Source organism: Bombina bombina, chromosome 4 (genome assembly GCF_027579735.1).
Source record: "Bombina bombina isolate aBomBom1 chromosome 4, aBomBom1.pri, whole genome shotgun sequence".
NCBI classification, from domain to species: Eukaryota; Metazoa; Chordata; class Amphibia; order Anura; family Bombinatoridae; genus Bombina; species Bombina bombina.
In genome coordinates, this window is record NC_069502.1 from 300,711,745 (window position 1) to 300,729,466 (window position 17,722).

A 17,722-nucleotide genomic window follows, 5' to 3' on the forward strand; every position below is an offset into this window, starting at 1 on the left:
CCTCCCCCCCTGCACATAACCAGGGCCATCGATGGCCGCCACCCGCCTCCCGGTCCGGCTCCCACCCACCAACGCAGGGAGCCACCGATCTCCGGTGCAGAGAGGGCCACAGAGTGGCTCTCTCTGCACCGGATGGCTTAAAAAAGTTATTGCAGGATGCCTCCATATCGAGGCATCACTGCAATAACCGGAAAGCAGCTGGAAGCGAGCAGGATCGCTTCCAGCTGCTTTCCAAACCGAGGACGTGCAGGGTACGTTCTCAGGCATTAACTGCCTTTTTTTTGAGGACGTACCCTGCACGTCCTCGGTCGTTAAGGGGTTAAAGATTCTTTGGTGAACATATAGAAGAAAAATGGGGTAATATTTATTTCCTTTCTTTTTTAAAGAATCATTAAAATATTTAAAGTTTAATGCTCTTTAAACAACAAGGGCAAGATTACATATGCAGCGTCACTCACAAAAGCCGGTGACGCCGGTTTTTACGCAATTTTGTTATCACATATATAGGGCCGCATATAACTGCGGCACGTATATTTCACTAGTTGGCCTCAATTTTTACTCCCATAAGCTAACATAATAAGCTGAAATCCTATTTGCTGTTCAAATCAGCCAATAGGATTTCAATAGCTCTCATCCTATTGGCTAATTTGAATTTGAAGAATCAAATCAGCCAATAGGAATGCAAGGGACGCCATTTTTAAACGCGTACCTTTAATTCACTATTCAGTGTACGGCGGTGATCGTATGAAGAGGATTCTCCACGCTCCCTGGCTCTGCGGTCGCCATATCGAGGCATCACTGCAATAACCGGAAAGCAGCTGGAAGCGAGCAGGATCGCTTCCAGCTGCTTTCCAAACCGAGGACGTGCAGGGTACGTTCTCAGGCATTAACTGCCTTTTTTTTGAGGACGTACCCTGCACGTCCTCGGTTGTTAAGGGGTTAAAGATTCTTTGGTGAACATATAGAAGAAAAATGGGGTAATATTTATTTCCTTTCTTTTTTAAAGAATCATTAAAATATTTAAAGTTTAATGCTCTTTAAACAACAAGGGCAAGATTACATATGCAGCGTCACTCACAAAAGCCGGTGACGCCGGTTTTTACGCGATTTTGTTATCACATATATAGGGCCGCATATAACTGCGGCACGTATATTTCACTAGTTGGCCTCAATTTTTACTCCCATAAGCTAACATAATAAGCTGAAATCCTATTTGCTGTTCAAATCAGCCAATAGGATTTCAATAGCTCTCATCCTATTGGCTAATTTGAATTTGAAGAATCAAATCAGCCAATAGGAATGCAAGGGACGCCATTTTTAAACGCGTACCTTTAATTCACTATTCAGTGTACGGCGGTGATCGTATGAAGAGGATTCTCCATGCTCCCTGGCTCCGCGGTCGCCGGTCCTGCTCTGCGCTCATCTCCACTCCGCGTCAGGTTGGTCCTGGATCAAGAAGGAAAAGGTCCTCCCTTGGAAGAAGATGTCGGCCGCTTGGAAGAAGACTTCACCGCCTGGAACAGGACCTTCTCCACCGGATTTCAGGAACAGTGAGTACCTATTTGGGGGTTAGACAGGCTTTTTTTTTTATTTTTAGGGGGTTTATGTTTTTTAGATTAGGGATTTCTGAGTACTTTTAAAAGAGCTGAATGCCATTTAAAGGGCAGTAAAAGAGCTGAATGCCCTTTTAAGGAAAATGCCCATACAAATGCCCCTTTAGGGGCAATGGGTAGTTTAGGATTTTTTAGTGTTACATTTTTTTATTAAGGGGGTTTTGGTGGGTGGGGGTTATTTACTGTTAGAGGGGGACTTAGTATTTTTTAAGGAAAATAGCTGTTTAACTTAAGGCAATGCCCTACAAAAGGCCCTTTTAAGGGTTATTAGTAGTTTAGCATTAGATTAGAGGGTGTTTTTATTTTGGGGGATCTTTTTTATTTTCATAGGGATTAGGTTTAATTTTTTTTATTTTTGATAATTTGGTTTAATATTTTATGTAATGTAAGACTTTTTTTATTTTTTGTAATCTTAGATTAATTTAAATGTAGTTTTTTAATTTTTAAGTAATGTTAGCTTTTTTATTTTAATTGTAACTTAGTATTTTTTAATTTAGGTAATTGGGGTTAATTTAAGGGGTGTTAGGTTAGGGGGCTTAGTAATTTAATTTGTTATTTGCATTGTGGGGGTTTGGCGGATTAGGAGTTAATAGATTTATTAGGATTATTGTGTTGTGTGGGTTTGGCAAATTAGGGGTTAATAGTTTTATTAGGTTTGTTGCAATGTAGGTTAATGGCGGATTAGGGGTTAATATACTTTATTAGATTTATTGCGATGTGGGTTAATGGCTGATTAGGGGTTCATATACTTTATTAGATTTATTGCGATGTGGGTTAATGGCTGATTAGGGGTTAATATACTTTATTAGGTTTATTGCTATGTGGGTTAATTGCGGATTAGGGGTTCATATACTTTCTTAGATTTATTGCGATGTGGGTTAATGGCAGATTAGGGGTTAATATACTTTATTAGGTTTATTGCTATGTGGGTTAATTGCGGATTAGGGGTTCATATACTTTATTAGGTTTATTGCGATGTGGGTTAATGGCTGATTAGGGGTTAATAGTTTTATTAGGTAGATCGAGATGTGGGTGAATTGCGGATTAGGAGTTAATAGTTTAATTAAGCTTACTGAATTGTGGGGGGTTGTCGGTTTAGGGGTTAATACTTTTATTATTACTTCCAATGTGGGTTTGATGGTGGATATAGGGGTTTTACGTGTCAGGTTTATTTTTGAAAGGTGGGTTAGACTTTTACTGGAGATTTGATGTTTTTTTTAAATTTTCTTAGGCGCCGGGAGTTTCTAAAGTGCCATAAGCCACTTTATGAACTGCCAGCGGGGTTTATGTAGTACCCCGATGTGCAAGGTAATATTACGGGCGCCGTGGGTTTCAGCAGTTGCGCTGAAGCCTGCGCCGCATATGTAATCTCGCCCCAAAAAATCTGTCTTTGAAAGGTATTTCACCAGCACAACTGTGATTAAGCCCCTTTCTTAGACAAGATTGTGTAATAGCAACTATAGGCAACTGTATCTTATCTTGCTGATTTCTCAAAATGTGATAAATCTAGGCCAATGACCCTTTCAGTTGCATACCACAAACTGAAGGACATTAGCCCCTTAAAAACTAAGTAAATAACCTGCAATATCTTAAAGGGACATGAAACTCAAAAACGTTCATAGGTAAATATAAGATAGTATTTTTGTGAAAAAGAGATGCACCCATGCTGAATAGACCAACCTTTTCTGTGTCAGTTGTCCCCGTCAGCCAGTGGGCAAGTGATAGCTAGGTTTCAGTTATACTTTCTGTTAGTTATACTTTAAATGTAACCTTTTTTTTAATTAATAAAAACAACATTTTTAAAAAAAATACCTGTATTAATATCTGCAAATAATTCAAGTTTATTTAAAGGGGCAGTATTAAAAAAAACTTTGCAATGAGCAACTCTTTTCATGATTGATTTTGCCTGATTTTCCTGTAATTCAACTCTTAACATTGTAGTGTTTACCTTAGTCCTCTCACATGCTGCACAGTGATTGGTTTATATGAGCAAATTCGTATCTGCTCCTAGTTGGACATGGCAAAGAAAGCAAGATAAACAAAAGGCTTCTCACTGGGGGCTAAAATCTAAACCTCACCAGATCAGATGTGGTTTTTCTCATCCCTGGCGGAATAATCCTGAAACCAATATAAATTACATTACGCTGCTTTCTGCGAATAGCAACTTACAATCACCTATACATTTGTATGAATATGTTTCTCTATTCGGGTATTAAGTATTTGGAGTGTTTTGAAAAAAGTGAGAAAAAACTGTGCAATCTTTGGTGTGCGAAAATATTTGCAGAATTACACTGGAATTAGACAATTTCATATACAACCATGTAACGACCATGTTCAGCCCATTTTATGAACAACTATTATGCTTTGTATTTTGTACTTATAAGTAGAATTTCTAAGTGATTTTTGCGCATCCAGTGCACTAAAATTACGATTTATGCTATGCATATTTAATATGATTTATTGCTGTGTAATTTGCAGAAAAATTTTATGTTTTTGGTAAAATATGATTTTTGGTTAACAATTTTGTTACGATTTCTAATGCATCATAACAATATTATTTTTACCCTGCTTATTTTTGTGTGAATGGTTAAATTATTCATTTTGTATGATGTATAAAATACAAATTTTATTGTGCACTTTTGATAAGAAAATGCAGTATACGCCCCTTAGCAAGACACCCTGTTTTCAGGGTAAAATGTGGCTTTAGAGCTTTCCACCAGGGAAATAGGACTGGCGATAATTCTTTAATAACCCCTCCAACCCAGAGATCTTTAGCTCATCTGGGTGTGACTTGAGCCACCAAAAAATAATGGTTTTTTTTTTAACAAAATAACAGTTTTAAATTATTTTAAGACATTTATTTTGCATGCAAATATTTTGCAATTTAGAGAATATCGTTGATGTATAAATGAAAAAATAGCTTTAATGTCTTTTAAATGAGAAACTAGGCATGAAGTCAAATTACATCTCTGCTATAATAATGGCTTACTTCAATGAGACATACAGTCCCTTTATAATTAATAAGCTGTTTGCTCCAGGGACCCTGTAAGCTATCTCAGTGTTGCAGTGAGAACTTGCCGCAGAATATGTGTAAAATCTTTTGTATAGGATCTTTAAAGTGGCAGCTATTGTTCATGAGATAGCAGAGGATCCAATGAAGCACAAGTCAGGTTCTAGTTAGCACAATTGTTTTTATTTGGATATGATGATACACAGTAGCTGCTCAGCCATAGGAAAACTCTTTTCAAAGATGGTAAACTTCTGGCAGATGCCACTGTAGATACCTGTCTCAGTCATTATAGGGTTGCCAGGTGTCCAGTATGTAACTGGACAGTCCAGTATTTTAGCAGGCGATCCAGCAAAATCTTCACAAAATACTGGACACTTAAAATGTGTCTACAGGTTTTTGTTGAATGTAAACGGGCTACTATGTTGGCCTTAAAAATAATTATTACCCTTAAATAGAAATATATCATGACACTATTTTTAAAAAAGAGCTATTTTATATATATATATATATATATATATATATATATATATATATATATATATATATCATTCCAAAAAGAAGCAGGCATTCTCCGTTTGAACGGAGAGTGCCTGCTTCTTTTTGGAATTGTGTACTATTTTGCTGTGCACCCCGGACTATGATTGAGAGTGCTTTTACCTCTGGATTTGTTGTTATATATATATATATATATGTGTGTGTGTGTGTGTGTATAGACACACACACACATATATATACACACACACACACACACATATATATATATATATATATATATATATATATATATATATATATATATACACACACACACACATATACACACACACACACACACACATATATATATATATATATATATATATATATATATATATACACACACACATACTGGAAAGGGCAGAATGCACTCACATGCATAATTGACTGAATTGCTTGCTAAAAAAATGTATAAGAGCATATAACCCTTTAGATTTTACAACAAAAGGGACAGCACTCACTAGGTTTACAATAAATCACTAAGGACCAGATTATGAATGGAGCGCTAACAGTTCCGCACAAGTGATAAGGGGTATATTGCGGGTGTTTGCGTGCGTCGGGTTTTCCACTTGTATTACAAGTTGAAAGTAAACATGATGGCTTGAGTGCAAACAAGATTTGCGCTAGAATTATTACCGTGTCCTCAGAGCTTTGGTTAACTGTTTCATTAAACAAAAAAGTTTCACAAAACACATACAAATACATTACACAGTACAGCTACACTCATAATAACACCATCTACAAAAATATATAAAAAAATATTGCACAAAAAAGTTATAAGGGCTGAAAGATATGGGGTCTCAGGTGTGACATACATACATATATATATATATATGTCTAAAGATGGTTATGTATGTATAAATATATATATATATATATATATATATTTATATCTGTGTACATATGTATTTATGTTTTATATGTGTATATATCTATTTACAGACATATATAATATAAACACATAAATACATATATATATATATATATATATATATATATATATATATATATGTATATTGGAGCCCTTTACAGTTAAGTAGATGAAAATATATTAAAAAATATGTATGCAATATTCATATTTAACAAAGTGTTATATTTCATACTTCAATGTTCTGCACATAGGGGAATGTGTTCTAAGTATTTTTAAATATACATTACTATATCGAATTATATATTACTGCATGTATATACTGTATATATATATATATATATATATATATTTATATATATATATATATATATACCATATATCCATACCTATTTATAATGATCTATATACAGTATATAGGTATAGATACTGTATATATTGTACCAAAATAACATCAGCTATATCTAAAAATATTTATTTATGAATAAATAGCACATATTTTGCTATGTGAAGAACATTGGAATGTGAAATATTCATATTTTCATGTTGGGTTTCATTCGTCAGAATTCGTTTTTTCGGCCGAATTTTGGAAGATTCGGATGCATCCGAATTACTGAATCGGCACATCCCAAAAAATTCTGAAAATGAATAAATTAGTTTCCAAATTTTCAAATCCATTATTCATATTCGGAATTTTTAATTGTCCCTAATGTAAACTGCACATCGCCGACACTAACTCTCTAAGTCTAAATCATTAACTAAAGCTATTAACCCCTAAACCACCGTTCCCCGACATCGCCAACACTAACTAAACCTATTAACCCCTAAACCGCACCCCCCGCCAGGATGAAGATAGAGCCGCTGTGATGAAGATCGTTCAAGCTGGACTTCAGCAACTGTGAGTACCTAAAGAGGGGTTAGTGTTAGTTTTTTTTAAGTTTTTTTTGGGATGGTTTTTTTTTTAGATTAGGGCTATTGGGCAATCTTAAAAGAGCTTAATGCCCTTTTAAGGGCAGTAAAAGAGCTGAATGCCCTTTTAAGGGCAATGCCCATACAAATGCCCTTTTCAGGGCAATGGGTAGATTAGGTTTTTAGTTAGGTTTTTTATTTTGTGGGTTTGTAATGTTAGAGGAAGTTTGTTTTTATTTTGTAGCAAAAGAGCTGATTTCTTTAGGGCAATGCCCTACAAAAGGCAATTTAAAGGGCTATTGGTAGTTTATTATAGATTAGGGTTCTTTTATTTCGGGGTGGGTTTTTCTTAAAACGGGGTATTAGAATAGGAATAATATTTATTATTTTGTATATTTTGTTTGTTATTTTGTGTAATGTTTTTTTTCTTTTTGGGGTGTTTTTTTTTTTTTTTACAATAGCCATTTTTCTTTTATTTTTAATGGGCAGCAAAAGAGCTGAATGCCCTTTTAAGGGAAATGTCCATACAAATGGTCTTTTCAGGGCAATGGGTAGATTAGGTTTAACTTTATTTTTATTTTGTGGGTTTGGGGGGGTGGGGTTTGTATACTGTTAGGGGGTGTTTGTTTTTCTTTTTTAGCAAAAGAGCTGATTTCTTTTGGGCAATGCCCTTTTAAGGGCCTACAAAAGGCCCTTTTAAGGGCCCTTTGCAGTTTATTATAGATTAGGGTTATTTAATTTTGGGGTGTTTTTTTTAACGGGGTATTAGATTAGGAATAATTTTTGTTTTGGATAATTTAGTTTGTTATTTTTTGTAATGTTAGTTTTTTTTGTAATGTTAGGTTTTAGTGTAAGGCAGCTTAGGTTTTATTTTTATTTCACAGGTAAGTTTGTATTAATTTTAACTAGGTAGTTAGTAAAAAATAGTTAATAACTATTTACTAACTAGTCTACCTAGTTAAAATAAATACAAACTTACCTGTCAAATAAAAACCTAAGCTAGCTACAATATAACTATAAGTTATATTGTAGCTAGCTTAGGTTTTATTTTTATTTCACAGGTAAGTTTGTTTTTAGTTTTAAATAGGTAATATTTAGTTAATAATTGTAACTTTAATTTAGGTCTATTTTAATTTTGTTAAAGTTAGTTAGGTTTAGGGCTAGGGTTACGGTTAGATTTTATGGGTTAATATAGTTTAATTTAGGCTGTTGCGATGTGGGGTCCGGCGGTTTAGGGGTTAATAGGTTTAGGTAGTGTTGGCGATGTGGGGGGGTACGGTTTAATAGGTTTAATTAGTGTTGGCGATGTCGGGGAACAGCGGTTTAGTAGTTAAAACTTTAGTGATTTAGTTAGTGTTGGCGATGTTTGTGAACGGTGGTTTAGGGGTTAATAAGTTTAGGCATTATTGGTGATGGGGGGGCGGTTTAGGGGTTAATAGGTTTAGTTAGTGTCGGCGATGTCGGGGAACGGTGGTTTAGGGGTTAATAACTTTATTTAGTGACTAAGTTAGTGTCGGCGATGTGGGGGGCGGCAGTTTAGGGGTTAATAGGTTTAGGTAGTGTTGGCGATGTGGGGGGATGGTGGTTTAGGGGTTAATAGCTTTATTTAGTGGCGGCATGGGTGGCGGCGGCGGTTTTACATAATTTTGTTTCTGCATTAGCCGTCACATTAGTTACGTTAAATTAAATCATTTTTTCAGATCCTTTTGTTTTTTTGGATACATTTTTTATTCATATGCATTATTCTATAACTTCAGAATAGAATAATGCATATGAAATAAGAATGGATCCGAAATCGTTTTAACGTAACGTAACTAATTTGCCGAAACGATTTTTAAAAAAAACGTAACTAAACTAATTTGCCGAAACTAAATTATTTTTTAACTAATTGAAAACTAAACAAACAGAATTTTTTAGCGGGGACAAGTCTAGTAGGTATAGCTTATTGCGCGCGTGATATTCTAAGTGCAGCTTTTTGCGCATGTTGGGTTAGCGCATGAGCAAAAACATTTTAATTTCAACTTATAATACGAGAGCAACCCGACGCATGCAAAACCTTACATCTAGCGCAGTTAACGCTCGAGTGGAAGTCTTAAATAACGCCCCACTTGTAATCTGTTCCTACTTCAAACAAACCACAAGGTGAAAACAATGACTTTTTGTATCTTAACTACCTTTACAAAGAAGCTGCAGAGCTTCAATGTGATTAAAAGGTTTCCATGGTAACCACCTAACAAAATTCTGCATGAAGTGAAACACAAACTTACAAATACTATTGCACTATTGCAGACAAGACAAAAGAGCATATCTAAATATCAAAGTCTGAACATAAACGGACAGTAAAGTAAAAATTAAACTTCCATGATTCAGACAGAGGGGCCGATTTACCAAGCAGCAGAAGCTGCTTATTTTGCGCAAGCCCTCCGGCTCGCCAAAAACAGGAGTTAAGAAGCAGGTTTTAAGATTGACCGCGAATGTGCAGGGGGCGGCATTGCACAAGCATTTCACCAGAAATGCTTGTGCAATGATAAATGCTGACAGCGTATGCTATAGGCATTTAGTGATGTCAGGCGGACATTATTCGCTACAGTGAATCATGTCCGCCTGACATTTGATAAATCGACCCTGGAGCATTTAATTTAAGCAACTTTCCAATTTACTTCTATTATCAAATTTGCTTTGTTTTCTTGGTATTCTTTGTTGAAGACCTAGGTATGCTGATAATAGCTTAGGAGTGTGCACGTATCTGTAGCAGTCTATGGCAGCAATGTTTGTAACTATGTTTAACATTGCTATAAACAATGTTGCAAACACTGTTTACAGATGGCTTAACCCCTTCAGGACGGGGGCAAATGTTAACGATCGGACGTAAAACATTATCATGGAAGAATTTTAATCACTCTGCACCTGTACAATTCTTGCCTCTTTTTTTTTATTATTTTTTTTTAAATAGGGTATGAAAGGTAATTTGGTTTCACTTTGTGGTTTGTCTGAAGGATGGGATACCTAAACCCTTTAACATTACAAAAATAAGCACTGAGTGATTTACTGAAAGCCTGGTGAGTTTATATATATTTTATTATTATTTTATTTATTTATCCCATGACAAAACATAACTTTTAACTGTCAGTTGGTAGAAAACCTGCATGACTCAGTGTTCTGCAAAACTTCTAAAAAAACTTATTCAGGTTTTTATTTGTATTTATTTATTATTATTATTTTTACTACACACACAAGTTGCACTGAATTTTCTATATTTTGGTGGTGCATTTTACTGGACAATTTTTTTTTTCTAAATGAACTACAGAACTAAAGTGGTAATTGTTTTTGCCTCCAAGTTTCTTGTTGGCAGCTAAATACTGGTATAGAAAAGTTAATTCACAAACAAACATCTACAGTTACGGTCTGAGTAACCTGTGCCACAACAAACACTTAATACCATGTAAATTAATGTACAGAATGCTTGCACAATTTGTCTTACTGTATAAGACAAACACAGTGTTTATCATTGCTCAGAACTGACTGTAAATGTAGGTACGATGTACGGTGCCCAGGTAACCATCACCTGGGCACAGTGTACCTGGCAGAGTGCATGAAATTGAGCTGGGAATTGTAGTCATGGCGCAGGCATAATACCTATTTACAAAGTTTAGTTATCATAAGAGCAGAACTACAAATCCCAGCATGCATTGCCATAAAGAAGCTTCCTTGAAATTATGCAAGCTGATAACCCCTCCTTGGGTGCCGTTATATGGTTATTTGGCACCAACTTTGCATATGTAGTGGAGCTGCTTTTCCATTTGTATGTACAGAAGTAGTGGTGCAGGATGGAGCAAAAGAAGAGCACTAAGTCTGCAAAGATGCTGGATATATTTCAGCACCAGGGAGCTCTGGAGTTGCTGGTTTTTAACTTTCTGCTCATCTTAACTATCTTGACTATCTGGCTCTTTAAAAACAGAAGGTTTAGATTTCTGCATGAAACAGGAGGCGCCATGGTGTACGGTGAGTGATTATCTCCCAAAGTGATCTCTTTCATCATTATTATGTTTCACTACAAAAGTGTTCATCATATTCTGTACACGGAGCACGCTATGGAGGAAATGTGCATTTATTACTTGTGCTGCAGAGCCTGGATGCCAGACCAGTTTGGCAATATGTTGCTGGCATGTTGCAAATGAATTAACTCCCTCTGTGCCAGAGAGGGTCTAGTATTGCATAGACATAACAAAACGTTTTACTTCTCTCTCTGGCAGCAAAATGGTTAAGCAGCAACATATATCACAAAATATGTTATTCTTTCTGAGAGACAGAAAAGTGATTGCAAACAGGAAGAGGGAAATGGTGCTACCTCATCCAGCTTTCCTCACAAGAAAATGTTGCAACCACAGCATTGTTATTTCCTAAGCACATGCTATTTGTAAAGTAACGAATGCATCCAGAGGGGAATTGAGTCTCTTATTTCAGCTTTGCTCTGCATTATGCATGACAGCCTTTACATATTCTAAGTTCCTTGACCTTAGCTACAGGAGTCCATTAAATGTATTCAGTAATATTTACCACTCTTCCCCTTGGAATAAGGTTGTAAATAGTTTAATTTTCAAATGTTTTAGAATATACTGAAGCTCAGTGGAAGATGTTGATACTTTATAAATAAAGGAAATAATATCATTAATAATAATAATGTAAAATTATATTTAGCACTCTAAATGATTTATTTTATCATATAACATTATTAGGAAGTAAAGACTGCACAAGAAATAGACTGCTAATGAAGATAAGTTTTTTTTGCTCCCGCAGTAGTAATATTGGAGCAATAGTTTGGAATAACTATTTTTGTCAACTCTTTTGTCAAGTCTCTGATAGAAAGATGACTGTGCTCCTAATATCCCTTTAGGACTTCTCTCCAATTTTGCTATGAAAATAACGTTGAATAATAATATATAACACTGATAATAATAACAATGATGATTATAATAATAATGAAAAGAATATCAACTAAATATGCTAGACGTGTTTTTTTTTAAGTTTTTTTTTGTCATTGTTGTAACAATTATTGATATATTTTTAATTATATATATATGTAAAAATAAATAAAATAAATGTGTGTATATATATATATATATATATATATATATATATATATGTGTGTATATATATATATATATATATATATATATATATATATATACACACACACACATATATATCTAAAATAAACTTATCATGGTTCATACAAAGAATGCACTTTTAAGAGACTCTATGTAAGCCCAGAAGCAGCAATGAACTACTGGGAGCTAGATGGTGATTGGTGACTACACACATATGCCTCTTGTCATTGGCTCACCAGATATTTTCAGCTAGCTCCTAGTTGTGCATTGCTATTTTGGAATTGCTTAAAGGGACAGTCAAGTAAAAATTAAACTTTCATGATTCAAATAGGGCATGCAATTTTAAACAACCTTCCAATTTATTTTTATCATCAAATTTTCTTTGTTCTCTTGGTATTCTTTGTTGAAAGCTAGATCTAGGTAGGCTCATATGCTAATTTCTAAGTCCTTGAAGGCCGCCTCTTAATCCATTTTGACAGTTTTTCATAGCTAGACAGATCTAGGAAATGTGTGTCATATAGATAATATGTGTGCACTCCTGTGGAGTTATTAATGAGTCAGCACTGATTGGCTAAAATGAAAGTCGGTCAAAAAAACTGAGATAAGGGGCAGTCTGCAGAGGCTTAGATACAAGGTAAAACAGAGGTAAAAACTATATTAATATAACCGTGTTTGCTGTGCATAACTTGGGAATGGGTATTAAAGGGGTCTTATCTACCTTTTTAAACAATAATAATTCTGGAGTAGTCCCTTTTAAGCAGGGTTTGAATACATAGATACTTTTATTATTGCTTGCATATACCACATAAGAGCATTTGTCGTACTTAATGTCCCTTTAAAAGTATGATTTAAAAATACTGATATCATTTTATTGTTTTTGATGTTAGAATATTTATAGTATTATTTTGCAATATGTGTCTTGCTTTTAATGTTATGGTAAGCAGTAGATATGAATTGTTCTAAGAGTCATTGGAGATTCTGTTTGACACCTGTTTATTGCTTCTGAAGCTACCTACAACTAATAAAGCTGTAATATTATTATTATTATTATTATTATTATCGGTTATTTGTAGAGCGCCAACAGATTCCGCAGCGCTAAAATATATATATTGTAGTATTTTTACTTTTTGTGAAATGGTATAGGTACAATATGTAGAAGTCAGCAATACCCTTTTCCCTCCATATAAATGATCCCTAGTGTCTAATCAAGCATATGATTATAGTTTCTTCATAGTGGTCACCTGCTTCTTAGGGGGGCAAATGACCCCTCACTTAAAAGGATATGAAACCCAAACATTTTAATTTTTGTGATTCAGACAGAACATACAGTTTTAAAAAAGTTTCCAATTTACTTATTTTATTACATTTGCTTAGTTCCCATTGTATTCTTTGTTGAAAAGATACTTAGTTAGGTGTTCGGAGCACTATATGGCAGGAAATAGTGTTGCCATATAGTGCTCTAGCAAATGTATAACATTCTTGAATAACTGCTGCAATATAGTGCTCCAGACATGTGGACATTCCGTAGCTTTTCTGCTTTTTAACAAAGGATAGCAAGAAAACGAAGAAACAGAAGTAAATTAGAAAGTTGTTTAACATCGTATGCTCTATCTGAATCATAAAAGAAAAATGTTGGGTTTCATGTCCCTTTAAAAGAGTGAATTCTTCCCTTTTTAAATGTGTTGGCACTTATCTCGCTATATTTAAAACAAGGGATATATGGGCTCTGTTGGAGCCCCCAAGCCAAGATTACCATTTAATTTATTTACTCCTAAACAAGTGTGGGAGTACAAACGATGACTCAGAACATCCTTTGCAATAAGAAAGTAAAGAATGTCTGAGTGATACTTTGTGCTGAGTAATCAAATTTAAAAGTAAAATGGTCTAATGCATTTGAGCATTTTTAAAGGGATAGAAAGGTCAAATCTTAAACATGCATTGGTGCATTTCAATGTGAAATTGTAGCATTTTTGTATTATACTTCAATTTGTAAAAATGCTTCTAGTAACCGTTACTACTGTTTTTTTGGCGGCATATGCACATATGCTGTGAGGGTCCGTTCACCAGTACTCAAGCTCAGAGTGGTGTGTATTGTGTCTTTGAAGACTTAATGTCCCTTTAATTTGTGTCATAAATGCCACTGCACAGGCCCTCTCAGTATATGTGTGTATGCTGCTGAAAGCCAATAATAACTTTTACAAGAAGCATTTTTAATAATGGAAGTATATTGAAAAAATTCTTCTATTTAAAATTTAAATTCATGCATAGATATTCCAATTTTGACCTTTCTATCCCTTTAAAGGGGTGTATCACTCAAAATGTTTATCCTCCATATGAAAGAGCAGCTATAAAATATTTTTGTGTGGTAACAGGAAATGCATGATTGTATTATTATTATTATTATTATTATTATTATTATCATTTATTTGTATAGCGCTGCCAATTTTTGTAGTGCTGGGTACAGAGATGGGGTATACATTGATAAGATTTGTAAAAACATACAAATACATAACAGACAAAAAAACTGGTATAGACTGAAGAGCTTACAGTCTACAGGTTGAGGGTGTAGAGCAGCGCTTTCCAAACTGTGTGTCGTGACACGTTAGTGTGTCGGCGGCAGTGTGTAGGTGTGTCCCTGCTTCAGCACTAATTTCTTTTACGTTTATTTTTTTATTTTTTTTGGTTTCCAACTTTACGCCTGCCTGCTACGCATATCACATGATTGACACGTGATTGATACCTAGTGGGTCACAGATCATCTTAACCTATTCACGCAGCTCAGTGGGAACTGAAACTATTCCCTATGGCGGCACATTCGCTCCTGAATGCACATGTAGTCTCTTTATTTGGTTTGTGACTGCATGTGCAATCAGTGAGTGGGACAGCAGTGTCTTTGCAGCACGGGCACTAGTCAGTTGGACTCGCAGAGCTCTGAGGGCAGCAGCCTAAACGCTGAGCTGAAGTCAGAAGTCAAAGTGATTTGTTTTTTTGCAGCTAGCTCCCAGTAATGCATTGCTGCTCCTGCTCTTGATATATGGATAGGAAGTGGAAGCTTAAAAATGCTTGATGATAAAATGCGAGTTTCTTTATCTAATATTCCACCAAATATTCAGAAACTGTGTTCATCCCATCAACCTCATACATCCCATTAAAATAGTAAGTAGCTATTGGTGGTATTAAACTTTTTTTAAATTCTTGCACATACTCACATACTGTTACTTGTAAATACATTTCGTTATTATATAATTTGTGTATGTTTCCATATCTCTTAAAACAAGTTAGTTTAACCTCCTGTTTTGCTAGTACAACGGAATTACTGTGTCGCAAAATGATGTACAGTAGGTCTAAAAAGTGTGTCACCAACATAAAAAGTTTGGAAAGCTCTGGTGTAGAGACATAAGGGGTAGCTTGTCAGATGGCTTGTAGTCGCAGCAGTGAGTCAAGGCAGATCAAGATTTATTTTGGGTAGGAAACCACTCTCAATAGGTTGGTTTTCAAAGAGCGTCTGAAGCTATACAAGGTTGGAGACAGTCTGATTGAGCGCGGTACAGTGTTTCAGAGGACAGGAGAAGTGCATGAGAAGTCATGGAGGAGTGAGAGGGACTTAGAGATAATAGGAGGGGAACGACGTAGGTCAGAGGTTGATCACAGAGGACAGGTTGGGGAGTATTTGGAGATGAGAGAGGAAATATAGTTGGGAGTGAGGTTGTTGAGTGCTTTATAGGTTAGGGTTAATACTTTTTATTGTACTCTATGTATGGGGAGCCAGTGTAGAGACTGGCAGAGTGGAGCGACTTGATGAGTCTAGCTGAAGCATTCTTGATAGATTACAGGGCGGAGAGGCAGTGTTTCAGAAGGTTGTTTAGAAGTAGATTGCAGTAGTCAATGTGTGACAAAATTAGGAAATGAATTAGTATTTTTGTGGTTTCTTTCGTGAGAAAAGGTTACATTTTGCAGATGTTAAAGGGACAGTCAAGTCCAAAAAAAACTTTCATTTTTCAAATAGGGCATGTAATTTTAAACAACTTTTCAATTTTCTTTTATCAACAATTTTGCTTTGTTCTCTTGGTATTCTTGTTGAAAGCAAACCTAGAAAGGCATAATTTCTAAGCCCTGGAAGGCCGCCTCTATTTTATTTACTTTTTACAGCAGGGGAGAGCAAGCTCATGTAGGCCATGTAGATAGCATTGTGATCATGCTCATGGCTAGTGGCAGACACTGCACTAATTGGATAAAATGCAAGTCAATAGATAATAACTAAAAGTCATGTGATTAGGGGCGGTCAGAAGATGCTTAGATACAAGTTAGTCACAGAAGTAAAAGGTGTATTAATATAACAGTGTTGGTTTTGCAAAACTGGGGAATGGGTAATAAAGGGATTATCTATCTTTTTAAACAACAACAATTCTGGTGTTGACTGTCCCTTTAAGTAGATGTGCACAGCATGATTTGGTGAGAGTTGAATATGTGGAGTGAATGTGAGTTCAGAGTCAAGTGAACTTTGAGTGAGGCGCTTAGAATAGCGTCTCCAACTGTAAGATAAATGTCAGGTGTAGGATGCAGGTAGTTTGAGGACATCCAGAAGGAAATTGCAAAGTGACAGTTGGCAATCTGAGTAAAGAGGGAGAGATATCAGAAGAGGAAAGATAGATTTAAGTATCATCAGCATTTAAGTGGTACTGGAACCCAATAGGGGGTATACATTTTCCTAGGGAGGATGTATAGATAGAAAAAAGACAGAGCCTTGCGGTACTCCTACTGAGAGAGGCAAAGATCAGAGTATATGCTGTTAAATGTAAAGTGATTTGAGAGAAAGGAAGCAAACCAGGAGAGGGGCTGTGTCTCGGATGCCAAAAGATGTGTAAGAGGAGAGGATGGTCATCTGTGTCAAAAGCAGAAGAAAGATCTAGAAGAATTAGTAAGGAGTAGTGTCTCTTTGCTTTAGCTGATAGCAGATCATTTGTTGTATATTGTTCAATGGATGATAGGGAGAGCTATCTATATATCTATATAAACTAGGGTGTTTCGTGGTTTACTGCTATACAGATGCTGAAGGGCCAAGGACAAAAGACAAATGTGTGTAGCTACCAATCAACAGCTACAGTGGCTCCGTGTAGAGCAATGCTTCTGCTGAGGATTGGTATATATCATTTTTAATAAAATTACCCAAGATAATAAACTAGAACTGAGTTTAAAAGTTACATGCTCTGTCTGAATCACAAAAGTTTATTTTAAACTTCCCTGTCCCTTTAAGCAACCAGTATGGCTAAATTACACTACTAGAATTTTATGTGCATGTTTTGTGGGTTGTTCTGAGTGGGCGGGGCTATGCAAACCATAAATGGGTGAGGCTCTGCTGCAAAGTGTCCCTGGAATTATTTTTCAAATGTTATTGTTATAAATGGTGATTGCATACATAGCAAATATATAGGTGTACCACGAGAGTAACTTGTATTATAATGGAGACACTTCCCCGGGAAGTTCTAATTTTCTAAACAATATCTGCCAGTTTACTACTAGTGATGTGCTTGGATTTTTTTTAAAAGGCAGCCCTATAGTTTCCTATGACAGGCACATCACTACTTCACTGACACCAACAACAGATCACAAGGAGGCTAGCAGTTAATGACCTTTTTCAAATGATATATTTCTATTGCCAGAGGGGTGACAGGGTTTC

The 17,722-nt window shown here is 35.5% G+C and overlaps 1 protein-coding gene across 1 annotated transcript in view; it reads left to right on the top strand.

The window, feature by feature from the left end:
• The first annotated feature begins 10,676 nt into the window (after window positions 1-10,676).
• SLC9A9 (solute carrier family 9 member A9) overlaps window positions 10,677-17,722 on the top strand; it is a 1,902,281-nt gene continuing 1,895,235 nt past the window's right edge. Inside the window, exon 1 of the mRNA XM_053710011.1 lies at window positions 10,677-10,939. Within this exon, the coding sequence (XP_053565986.1) occupies window positions 10,765-10,939 (175 nt within the window). The 5' untranslated portion in view covers window positions 10,677-10,764. The remainder of the gene's footprint in view (window positions 10,940-17,722) is intronic.